Source organism: Heteronotia binoei, chromosome 15 (genome assembly GCF_032191835.1).
Source record: "Heteronotia binoei isolate CCM8104 ecotype False Entrance Well chromosome 15, APGP_CSIRO_Hbin_v1, whole genome shotgun sequence".
NCBI lineage: Eukaryota > Metazoa > Chordata > Lepidosauria > Squamata > Gekkonidae > Heteronotia > Heteronotia binoei.
The window spans coordinates 28,259,766-28,272,565 of record NC_083237.1 but is presented as its reverse complement, the minus strand read 5'-3'; the positions used below and the strand labels follow the sequence as shown (position 1 = coordinate 28,272,565).

General features: G+C 47.4%; 1 protein-coding gene across 1 annotated transcript in view; it reads left to right on the top strand.

Annotated features, from left to right (window-relative positions):
* Positions 1-12,755, top strand: part of PLEKHA4 (pleckstrin homology domain containing A4) — a 78,375-nt gene extending 65,620 nt beyond the window's left edge. The window contains exons 13-22 of the mRNA XM_060255492.1: positions 1,131-1,280; positions 1,795-1,893; positions 2,941-3,043; positions 5,179-5,261; positions 5,918-6,067; positions 6,658-6,796; positions 9,501-9,547; positions 9,874-10,035; positions 10,641-10,803; positions 12,110-12,755. Coding sequence (XP_060111475.1) covers positions 1,131-1,280; positions 1,795-1,893; positions 2,941-3,043; positions 5,179-5,261; positions 5,918-6,067; positions 6,658-6,796; positions 9,501-9,547; positions 9,874-10,035; positions 10,641-10,803; positions 12,110-12,702 — 1,689 coding nt within the window. The 3' untranslated portion in view covers positions 12,703-12,755. The remainder of the gene's footprint in view (positions 1-1,130; positions 1,281-1,794; positions 1,894-2,940; positions 3,044-5,178; positions 5,262-5,917; positions 6,068-6,657; positions 6,797-9,500; positions 9,548-9,873; positions 10,036-10,640; positions 10,804-12,109) is intronic.
* Positions 12,756-12,800: the final 45 nt, after the last annotated feature.

Below are 12,800 nucleotides of genomic sequence, written 5' to 3'. Positions count from 1 at the left end.
AAAGCTATAAACTAATGTTGCTAACCTCCAGTTAGCAACCTGGAGATCTCCTAGAATTACAACTGATCTCAAGACTACAGAAATCAGTACTGCCAGAGAAAATGGCAGCTTCAGAGGGTGGACCCTGTGGGATCACATCCCTTCTGAGTAGCTTCTCCAGGCTCTGGCCCCAAATCTTCAGAATTTCCCAACTTGGAGTTGGCAGCCATACCCAAACAACGGAAAGGCAGGAAGGGACAGATAGTGCAAATATAGGCCGAGCTTGATTTATTTTGGCCATAGCTGCAATTTCAGCACAGGGATACCCATGTTGGTCTGTTGTTGCAAACTAGAGAAGTCCAGTTAGACGAATATTTATTCCAACATGAGCTTTGGTGAGTCATAACTTACCTCTTCAGATAGATCTTTGAAGGGAAATTATACTGGGAAATCTTCCTATGGGGAAGATTTTGAGGGGTGAAGTGAGGCAGAGAATTCTGCCAGGAATCACTCAAGTGTAAAGTGGGAAAGAGAGGAGTAAAGGTGGGAAAGGGTAGGTGACTCCTGTGTCATAAGTCAGCAGCTGCCCATAATAGATGATGAGAGAGTCCAGACATTCGAGGAAAAAGCAAACTGATGAAAAAGGATAAATGGTTTGAATGAAGGTTAACAGATGATGGTGCAAGGTTGTGGTCTTCTAAAATATGTTAAGAACAGCCAATTAAAATTTCTGAAAAGTGACTCTTGTAAATTTATGCTAGGCCACTGATTCTTGGTGGTGGAAAAGAGCAGTCAAGTCGCAGCTGACTTACGGTGACTCTGTAGGGTTTTCAAGGCAAGAGATGTTCAGAGGTGGCCATTGCCTGCCTCTGCCTATCAATCCTGGACTTCCTTGGCGGTCCAAGCACTTACCAGGCCTGCTTAGCTTCCAAAATTTGACAAGATTGGGCTAGCCTGGGCCACCCAGCTGGGACAATGTGGCCTTTAAACCATCTAGAGTGATTTGCTTTTCAGCATCATTTGATGATCCCCTCAGGTCTGGATTGTAATGACTCCTAGGTTGGTGGCTTTGCTTTGGAGCACTGAGGTTGCTCTGGGCTCACACACAGGTGAACCTGGGATTGATCTCAGCCTTAAATCCGCCTCTACAGGAACGGCTTGAAAAGGCCTTGGAGGTGACACGTTTGCAGCTTGAGGAGTTCAAAGGCCAGGATGCGACGATGGAGAAAATCTGCTGCCAGCGGCGGCAGTTGCAGGATGAGCTGGTTCAAGTCCGAGCACGTCTGTGTGATCTGGCGCTGGTAAGTGCCACTCCACTCCACCCCACCCTGCCAGGCAGGCAGCTGCCAAGGAGAAGTAAGCAAGGAATTCCTGTGTAAACAGCCATCACTGCCCACATGAAAACTGAGGGCTGGGCGGAAGATCTTGTTACAAACAGCTGACCTCATCCTACAGCCTGCTGAATGGATGGGCCCCTGTAGGAACAGCTTGCTCTCTTTCCCACAGCTCGCTGGATTAGAAAGGAAAACAACTGGCTAGTAAACAGAGACTTGCTTGGTCACCTAAGGGGAAAGGAAATCTCTCCCAAGCAACATCAGGGAAATTTTATAATAGTTCTCTCTCCCCCCCTCCCCCCATTTTAAGCCACCAAATAATTGATGTAGGCAATCTGTGAGTTAGAAAGGGTTTTCATAATCTGGCAAGTTGAGTGAATTTCTTCACATAGCATGTTCACTTAGCGTGCTGTTAGTTAGTTGTTAGTAGTTGTGAAGGAATTTCTGGGTAAGTATCTGTGGGTCTTCTTTCTTTATTCAGGACAGTGACCGAGCTTGGGAGGATTATTCAGGCTTGGAAAATGAGCTGCAGTTGCTGAAGGGCTCCTTGGAGCACATCCGGAATGTGGGGCACCCCCAGGTAAGTGCTTCATTTGCCTCCCTCCCCCAACAGAAACTATAGTCTACCATCTTTTGGGGGGCCATGGCATATTCTGGGCTGAGGAGATTTCACACCGAAAAAATGAAACTGCTCTGAACAATCAAATGTCATGATCAGAACATGCAATGCTGATGAGGCAACTTTTCTGTTTATTTATTCTGCAGAAATTATTCAGCTTTTGGTGCCCATTTTTTCCTGCATAATTAAACATACAAAGCTGCCTTTATACCAGTGCAGACTCTTGGTCCCTTTGATTCTTTCTTGTCTGCTCTGACAGACAGGAGCTCTCCTGGGTCTCAGGCAAAGATAGTTTCAGAAGGTAGCCATGTTGGTCTGCAGACTTTGGCAGTGTAAGCTTTTGAGAGTCAAAGCTCTCTTTGTCTGATGAACCTTATACCCCAAAGATCTTGTCAGTCCTTAAGGTGCTACTGGACCCTAAGGTCCCTAAGGTGCTAAAGATCCTACAGAGTTCCTTTTAAGTGGAGATGACTAGGATGGAACCTGGGGTGAAGCACGCACTCTCTCACAGAGTCACTGCATCTCCTTTTCCAGTTTCGTAATATGGCACATAACACGCAGCTCAGTCTTGTCTGCATTGGCTGATAGGGGTTCACCAGGGTATCAGATAATCCCAGTGGATTCCATTTCTGCTGAACCTGGGAGGATGTGAAAAGGAACTACAGAAAATCAAAGCCCCGTCTCCCCAGCTTGACCCGTGGAAGTCTTCCCAGCCTCCTTAATTGATATTGTTCGTTCTTCATAATCACGAGAACTGGAAATTTACATTTCAAATAACTGAATGCTAAAATGAATTGGAAGTTTGTACTCGATTACCGAATTTTGCACAATGGGATTTCGGTCTCACAGAATATGCACAGGCCTTGAAATAATTCATCAAGCGAATTGCCTGCCACAGAAAATTACAGGAGACTTTGTTTTATGTGCTGATCAAGATGGAACTCATGACTGCAATAGGTGGGCCAGGTGGCAGAGGTCTGATCTGATGCAGTCTTCTTCTTTTTAAAGGACCAAGCATCTGCTCAGCAAGATTTGTGGAGGATCCACGACATCCTGGCCGGTCTGAGGGCCAGCCCGGCAAACTATCTCACCATGGAAAACAGAAGAACAGGTTCTTATTTAATTTATTTAAGATATTTATTTCCTGCTTTCATCCCCAGTGGGGGACCCAAAATATCTCATGGGCCTGTTCTTCCCTCCTCCATTTTATCCTCACAGCAACAGCCCTTTCAGGCCAGAGGAAGCCGAGAGAAAGAGAGGCCAGAATGCAACAAGAGCGAGAATTCAAACCTGAAATAGCACTAGGCTTGGGAGGATCTGCTGCAAGTGACAAGGAAGGGGGTGTGGTTCCTGCTAAATAGGAAGGGCAGCCGTGTGTAGATGTGTAAGATCAGCATTGTGGATTATAGATAGATAAATTTATTGTCATTGTTCTCAAAAAAGAAAATGAGAGCAACAAAATGAGGTGCTCTTCCACAAACATACCAACACATCAACACCCACAAAAGGACATATACATAGACCATTTAAATGCATCTAAAAACACATAACCATTCATAACCCTGCATTTAGTTTAACCACGGCACTTGGATAGAAGCTGCCCTTGATCTATTTGTCTTTGCCTTCAACACATCGCCTACCTGACGGTAAAATCTCAAATAGCAAGTGGCCCGGATGTGAAGGGTCCCTTAAGATCATTTGTATCTTCCTTCTACATCCCATATCATACAGATCCACCAATGAGGGGAGAGAACATCCGCAAATCTTTTGTGCTCTTCTCGTCACTCTTTGGAGCACCCTTCTCTCTGCTTCCGTGCAGCTCCCAAACCACACGCAGAGGCAATAAGATAAAATGCTCTCAATGGAACTACGATAAAAGGCAACCAGCAGACTCCCTGACAGTTGTTGTGATCTTAAGAGTCTTAAATAGTATAGTCGTTGCTGGGCCTTTTTCTCTAGAGCTAAAGTATTTGCCCCCCATGTTCGATCCTGTTTCATAGTAATTCCCAAAAACTTCCATTCTGTCACCTGTTCTACCATAACCCCATCAATAAACAACGGCTGAATGTCCAGACTACTCTTCCTATAATCCACTATAATTTCCTTCATTTTATTTACATTAAAAATAAGATTATTTGCTTTACTCCAGAGGGACAGCTGATGAACTTCCCTCCTATACGCAGACTCATCATTCTCAGAGATGAGCCCCACTAACATTGTATCATCTGCATACTTAATGATTTTATTGCTCAGACTACTAGAAACACAATCAGACGTGTAAATAGTGAAAAGAAGTGGACTCAAGACACATCCCTGGGGAGTGCCAGTGTTTAAGATCTTCACGGAAGAAGTATATCCGTCCATTTTAACCCTTTGTGAACGACCTGATAAAAAGTTCAAAATCCACTCACATATAGAGTCCGACAGCTTCAAATCCTTAAGCTTAAACAACAATCTATGGGGTGATATTGTATTAAAAGCAGAGCTAAAATCCACAAACAACATTCTAACATACGTCCCCCTTTTATCCAAATGCGATAAGGCAGTATTATAGGTACTGGCTGGGTCAGATGCTCCATCCTTGCTAGCAGCTCTTGCTGCCTGCCAGAACAGGGAAGGCCTGATGCTGGAAGGGGGATGATCCCATGTCACCGGGACCTTTGGGGAGGCTGGCAACATAAGGCTCTCAGCTGTCTCCAGGGAAGCCACAGCTTTCTGCACATGCTCCCCCAGACAGCAAAGCCAGATCTCCAGTTTCCCTGCATGGCAACTCACATTTGTGTGCCATTCAATCTGGTGAAAAAGACTGGACAGGAGGAAAAAAATTGGCTTACTTGCCTTTGTGTTGACGAGGCACCAATGGAGGCCATGCTGGCCCCTTCCTCACTGCAGGTCAGAGGAGTTCATGTCCATTGTTCCTTCTTTCTTGTTGGGAGCCTGGAGAAGTGCCAACATAGGTAGGCAGTGAAAGACTAAGACCAAGTCCAAAGGCCACTGCTCCCCTACCTCCAGCAAGCCCTTTAAAGCTTTCTGTCCACTGCTCCCCTGGGAATGTGACCTGTCTCTCTGGGCACCTGGAATGTCAGCCAGCCCACTAAGAGCCACTGAAGTGCAAGGCCAGCTGCTGCAGGCACAGTGCCTCCTGGGAGTAGTCAACATAGCAGACTGCCTCCGCACTTGGAGGTTCCATTTAGCAGGGGAAATCTTTTGCTGACTTAGGAATGCCTTTTGCTTTCCCCATTGCAGGGGCATCTCCAGCCTCAACTCCAACTCTGGATTCTCATCTGGGAATGAACCACAATCCCATGCTGCCCTGCTCTGGAGAAGAGGTATTATTGGTTTCTAAATTAATGGGGAAAGGCTACGTAATCATCCTGGTTTTGTCTCCAAAGCATAGCCTGGTTAAGTGGAAGCATTAGGCCTTAAGCCATGCCAGTCTCTCCATTTGTGCTTCTTTTACTGTCTCCTTTCTCCTATTCTTTATCCTGTGGAAGCTGACCTCTGCCCTTCTTCTGGGCATAGGACAGAATCCCGTTGCAGAACTTTCTGCCACAGAATGGCTGATGGCTTTAAAAGGAGACTGGGCCTATTAATAGAGGAGGAATAGGTCTACCAAGATCTTTCTGCTAGTACTCTAATGGATAAACGGAGCCTTCATATTCGCAGTTACTATATCTTTAAATCCCAGACAGCTAGGAGAAACAATGGGGTGGTTGTCGCTTTGATGATCTGAGAATGGGCATCCTGGAGATATAAGCCTGGCCATGGTTGGAAACATGATACTGGGTTAGTTAGACCTTTAGTATGACCCACTGGTTGGCAAGATCTTTATATTTATATGTGCTGAAGCATCATTTTTCCACATTCCACAAAAGGAACAAAGATTCCGTCATCCCATCCATTTGTATGCTGCTTTGAGCATTTTCTTTACTGAAAAACTGTAGGTACATCACTAACGATATTCCTTCTCTTGCTGGGAAACCAGAAGGAATCCGAAACTGCTCCTCCTGTAGGAGCCTCCCTTTTCTACCATGAAGCTACCTCTAGCCATGTGTCAGTCACACAGGAGCCTGGCAGGACTGTGAGCCAATCAGAAAGCGGGCAGCAGGACAATCCCAGTGTGGGAGAACAGTCTGTAAGTGTGTTTGTGTGTTAAAACTTCTCTGTCAGTTCCTTTCTGCAGCTGCACTTACTTCCCTTAGGGCCAAGCTAGACATTGCACTTGTTCACAGATTAGACCTGGATTTCCCAGTCTGTCTTTTGGACCATCTAGTGACTGATTCCTAATTGCATGGGACCCTGATTTGGTTTGGGACAACAGCACAGATGGGGAAGAAGGGTCTCAGACACCCTCCCCCTCCCCCACACACATGCCATTTTCCCCAACCTGAAATGGCCCATGGCAGTGCTATTTGCACTGTTAGGCATGTATACTGTTAGGCAAACTGTGCCCCCTCTGGAGCCATTTTGGGTTGGGCAAACAGCATGGAGGGGAAGGCTGAAGCCCTTCTTCCTCCAGGTCATAATTCTGATCTGAATTGGGACTCTGTGCACTTGGGGAATGAGTTCCAAGCACTGTGATGTGGTGGAGGGTTGAAAAGCCAGTTGGAGAAGTGAGACCCCCCCACTGTGACCAATCGAAATATATGCTTTGGCGTTTGGCCTTTAGCAGTGTCCCAGTCCTGTAGTTCCCCACACTGATGCTTTTGTGTTCTTTGCTTTCAGAACCCATCTTCCTCCAGCAGAGGGCAGCAGGGGGCATCATGGCCTTCTAATAGGATCCGGCGGTCTCCGGATTCCTCTGCTGAACCCGTGAAAATGGAGAAAAGTAGTCTCGTGAGGGAAGCAGAAGCTCTTTGTTCAGGTGGGTAAGATGAGAGAATGTACCCTTTGGGCATACTGGCGGGGCTTAATTTAAATCTGAGTTCATTGGGGTGTTTTAGGGCCAATCTGCACATTACAAAATCCTTGTTTGTTAGTGGAAGAAGAAGAAGACTGCAGATTTATACCCCGCCCTTCTCTCTGAATCAGAGACTCAGAGCAGCTCACAATCTCCTATATCTTCTCCCCTCACAACAGACACCCTGTGAGGTGGGTGGGGCTGAGAGCTCTTACAGCAGCTGCTCTTTCAAGGACAACTCCTATAAGAGCTATGGCTGACCCAAGACCATACCAGCAGCTGCAAGTGGAGGAGTGGGGAATCAAACCCGGTTCTCCCAGATACGAGTCCACACACTTAACCACTACACCAAACTGAAGAGTCACCCAAACAAATACAAGGACTTAAAATGTGTAGACTGGCCCTAATTACTTCAGAGTGATGATTTGGGTCCTTCAAGTTGTCAGACGTTGGGACTTCAAATAAAGAGGAATCATTTTGTTTCAAAATTAATCCATTTATTCAAGAACAAGCAGTCTGGTGTAGAAGCAGATTGAGTTTGATACCTTCCAAGGCCGAGCCTGGCGGTTTTGTACATTACATGAAAGAACAACAATAAAACCATTCTCACACTCTAAGAGACAGTTGACGATTCCCATACTCCCTTATCTCTTTCTCAGGGAAGGAACCCTGCTGGTTACCTTGGGGCATGCCATCTTCAAAGGCCCCAGATGTTTCTAGTACCAAGTGAGAAATTCCTCCCCTTGCGGTTAGCAATTGTCCTTATTTGAAATGCAGACCTTTATTCCCAGGGTTAGTAACAGTGCAGAGAATATAACAGCCTACAAAATGGAGTTAGTCAGGTCAAGCAAGCATATCTAACTACATAACAAGTAAAGCAAGTTACAATGTCTGACACAAGTAAGGAAGAAATGCAGGGGCAATTGACGTCAGCTATTAGGGCTTTTTTTATTTTGGAAATAGAAACAAGACAAGATAAGAACAATAGTACAAACCTAACTTTGACTTTACACTAACAAATAATGGATTTCATTGCTGCTGGCACATGGCCATCATGAGGCCCTGTATCTTCCCCTTACTGTCTCCCCTGCTGGGAGAAGGAAGCTCTTACAACACCATAACATCATATTGGGCCCTTTGTTTTTCTAAACTTTGCCATGGGAGAGAAAAAGAGGCATTGGGCTGTTATTTTTGGCATCAGCCTTATCTGGGCTGTCAGTTTTATGCTTTGTTCAGATATATATACCGCCTATTGTATTGAACTAGCAGAATTGTTATTGTTGTTGTATCTAATAGTAAAGTGGGTGCGTCAGGCCAATCCTGAAAGCAGCAGAGTGGCGCCCCAGTCAGGCAAAGCTAGGGTTCTGATATACTCAGAGGCCTCCTGAGATATAAAAAAAACCCAGGGTTTTTTTTGTAGCAGGAACTCCCTTGCATATTAGGCCACACACCTCTGATGTAGCCAATCCTCTTGGAGCTTACTGTAGGCCCTGTAAGAAGAGCCCTGTAAGCTCCAGAAGGATTGACTACATCAGGGGTGTGTGGCCTACATCAGGGGTGTGTGGCCTAATATGCAAAGGAGTTCCTGCTACAAAAAAAGCCCTGAAAAAACCATTTGTAAACGAACTGAACCCTCCCCCCCCCTCAAAAACCCCCCCAGTCCGATAAGGACTGAGCATGTCTTAGGAGGCAGGATCTGCTGAGAGCAGCTGAAACATAGTTAAGGAAGGGAGAAAGAGGAGGGGCCATTGGTCTACAGCAGTCCCTGAATGTTTATAGAATCCTGGAGGGGAGGATTTGGGCAGGGGCAGGATGGAAGCTAAATCTAGAAATCATCCCCTCCCTTGAACAATTCCTTAAGGGGCTCCAGCTTGTTGTCTTTAATATCAGAGTGAATGGACCTGTGTGGATCACTAAGACACCATCAAGGGGCCAGAAGAAAACCTCAGGGGTGCAGGAAAAAAAATATTACTTCTCCTCCCACCCCAAAGAGGAAAGTAGCCAAACATAAGCAGAAGGAGCATGGCTTCCATACAGCCCTCACTCTCTGCCTGTTGACAGACAGGATGAAAACCAGCAACTCCATTCGGACTACAGGGTAGTAAAGAAGGGAGGGAAGAAACACTCCACATGGTGCTGCCATCAATGGAGGAAGCCCAGGGCTAATTTCTCTTCACCTCCCTTTAAAAGAACTCTGTAGCCCAAAGGGGTAAGTTCTGGGGTCTTTAAGACCCAGTCTTGAGCATAGCAAGGCTGGGTGGGTGGGTAAGATTTTTCCTTTAGTGCTCTCATTTGAGGGTGGGGAGAGGTGTGGCACAAGGCTGCTTAGACCCCGCTCCCCTGCCCGACTCCACACCCCAACAACAGTTTTTGATTTACCGATTAGCAAGTCTGTCAAATGAGCTGAGAAGACGCAGGAAGAAGCCAAGTTTAAGCTGTATGAGGAAAAAGAGCAACAAGCCTAAATGGCATGCAGCCCTGCTCCGATCCTTCAGAGCACCTCTTTATAACTTATAACAGGATGCCATGCAGCTGGGATGTCTAAGCACTGCCCCATAGGTGACTTGTGGGTTTGTCCCTGTGAGAGTGGAAGGAAAAGCTGGTAGAGGCAGCAAAATTGGCACTTTGGTGAAGGGCCTGTTTCTGTTTTCTCTTTCTCTCTGTTCAGACCGTGGAAGCCATATCTGTGAAGATGGAAGCCGCAGCAGAGCCAAGGTATGAGAGGCCTCTCAGGAGCAGGGCAGCAGAGTCTAGACTTCTGGAGTTTGGAAGTGGGAAAAATGCTAGGCTTAGAAAATCCTGGAGTAGGTTTGGAATGAATCTAATTGAGTTCCACAAAGGTGTCAAGGAACAGGGGAGGGTAAATTCAAACCTTGAACTCTAGCCAAGATGGCAGGGAGCTGTTGCAGAATGCCAGCATGGCTAAGCAGTGGTGTAACAGCAGTTGACAGCTAACAGGAAACACCAATTGTGCCAGGAGAGGGTGGGATCTGGAGACTGACACTGGCAGTAACTTCCTCCCCCCACTCCAATCCTCCTAGGTGGTCTCCCCCGATACAACTGCCCCTCGTCGTTCCCGCATGAGTGCCCAGGAACAGCTTGACAGGATGCAAAGGAACCAAGAAGCTCAAAGGAAATCAGAAGCCGCACAGATCAGCCCTTTGAGTCCCTGGCGAGACTCTCTCAAGCGTGGGTCTGGCCGGGTGGGTGTAGAGACTCGGAAGGAGGGAGATTCTGGACTTCGGAGAGACGCAAAGGAGAGAGGAGAGGTCTCTGCCAAGTTCTATATTGAGACATCAAGCCCTTGAGTCACAAGCCGGGGCTGAGGGGGTGGGGAACCAGGATACCCGGGAGGCCTGGGAGGGGAGTGGTTTCTAGTGGACAGTGCTGGGGGTGGGAGGCAGGACACCTGGGTCCTTCTGCTGGGCAGTGAGGCAGGTTAGGGCAGGGAAAAGGGACTCTTCTCTGAACGTGGGTGGGAATGTTTAATATGGGGAAAGTACAGCTTGTACTCTTGGGACCTTGGAAACAGGAATGGGGTTGGTGGGATCCCAGAGATGATGGCTCAGGCTATAATGGTTCTGCCTGGGAGGGTCTGAGAGCCAGGATTCCTGCAGTTTTATCCAGCAAATGGGATTGTACTGTGAAAAGAACAATTCAGTTCTATTAATTAAAACCAGAGGGAGGCTTTTTATTATGGAGTGTAGCATCCAGCTTTGTTTGTAATGAGGGGTGTGGTTCAGGGATAGGACTGTCTTCTCCATTCATTCCCCAATCCCCCCTCCAAGTGATTTAATCTCTCCTTCAGCCCCTCCCCAATACCCCCCCTGAGTCATCACCCAAAGAGGGCCTTCAAAATGCGGGACCCAAGCCTCAATGCCCCCCAACCCCTGAGTGGGAGCGACAGAGAGTAATCCAGCTTTCCTATGCGTTGGCAGCGGAGGCTTCACAGCGAGGGAAACGCATCACAGGTACTAGAAGAGGCAAGCAGGACATTGGGGGGTCTGTGATCTCCAAATGGGGGGCATTTGGGGCACTGGGGTTCTCTGGGGGGGCGGGATCAAGGGGTAAGAGCTGAGGTATAGCTGGGCAGAGGGAGTCTGATCTGAAAGATGTCTCCCCACTGGAAATGGAACTCTTCCTTCACATGGAACCACTTAAATGAGCCAGATGAGATGTGGTGATGGAGGGAGAGGTCTATCAGTGGCTATTGGCTCTGGTCACTGAGGGGAACCTCCATGTTCAGAGGCACTAAACCTCTGAATCCCAAAGCCAGGGGGCAACATCATTTGTCCTGTTGTCTCTCTAGAGGAGCTGGCTGGCCACTGTGTGAGACAAAATTCTGACCTAGATGGACCACTGGTCTGATCCAGAAGGTTTCTTCTTTTGTTCCTGTTATGTTATTTTCTGGAACTGGTTGTGGGTTTTGAGCTCTTATTGTCATCCATCGGGAGGGTTTGTGCTATGTCTGGCTTGGAAAATTCCTGGAGATTTGGGGGCGGTGCCTGGGGAGGGTAGAGTTTGACAAGACAGCTCCATGGAGATGGGATGCCACAGAGCCCGCCTTCCGAAGCTGACATTTCCCTCCAGGGGAACTGATCTCTGTAGTCTGCAGATCAGTTGTAATTCCAGGAGATCTCCAGGCTTTACTAGAGGGTGAGCAACTTTTATCAGTCACATGTCAGCTGCTGGAAACCAATTTCCCAAGTGCCACAGGGGCCTGATTTGGATTGGAACTGCAATGCTGGGGGTGGGGGGAAGAAAGGCATCTTTCTCGCCAACTCTGTGTGGTTTTCCTGACCTAAAATTGCATGGAGGGTGCTGTTGGAGAGTCAGTTTAGTGTTGTGGTTAAGTGTGCGGACTCTTATCTGGGAGAACCGGGTTTGATTCCCTACTCCTCCACATTCAACTGCTGGAATGGCCTTGAGTTAGCCATAGCTATCTCAAAAGTTGTCCTTGAAAGGGCAGCTGCTGTGAGAGGCCTCTCAGCCCCACCCACCTCACAGGGTGTCTGTTGCAGCGGGGGAGAAGATATAGGAGATTGTAAGCCACTCTGAGTCTCTGATTCAGAGAGAAGGGCGGGGTATAAAACTGCAGTCCTCCTTCTTCTTCTTCTTGCAGAAGTGAGTCACTTGCTTGATTCAGCCCTTGGCCCATTGAACAACAGCTCAGAGTTTCAACTTAGGGGCTTTTTGTGAAGTTGTCCCATTTGTTCCCCACAAGCTCAGGTGTCTGGGGAGCAGCAGAGGTTTCTAATCCCATTTCCTTTTCTGCAGGAAGGACCGGTTCTCGCTCCTCCTTAGACAACATCCCCGGGTCACGTGATAGTCTGGACCATCATCACCTCCCCAGTGACAGTAACTCTGATGAAGCAGAGCTCAATGGTGTGCCATCCAAACACAACCAAACAACCACTCAGAACTGTCGTAGTGACTCCAGAGCAGCAAATCACACACTATCTTCATCCCACACATCCAATCATGTGTCATGTGCCTCGGAAGCTTCCAATTGGTCATTACCTCTTCCAGAGGAAACCAGTCAGGTGTCATCACAGTCCAAGGTTCCGAAGTCTACATTGCACCACATAGAATCAGCCAATGAGGAGCTGTCTCTAAAGAGTCCACCTTGGGTGGCGCCATTGCCTCCATCAGCCAATCGGAACTTCTCTATCTCCAGAATGGCCAATTGGGATTCACCTCCGTTTTGGGACTGTGAAGTGTGGGAATCTGAGCAAAGCCTTGTGGGTAATCGGGACCCAAGCAATGGCAGATGCCATGGGTGGAGAGGTGAGAATAAGTCCCATCAGGTGGTATACCTTTATGACACTGCACAGCCTATCAAGGTCACACTGGTGAAATCCAGTTTTTAACTCCAGTGGGTGGATGGTGGGAATAAAAAAATGGATGACACATCTGGCATCTTTCCCTGTCTGACAGAAACATGGGAAGGGAACAGGTATGATGCCCA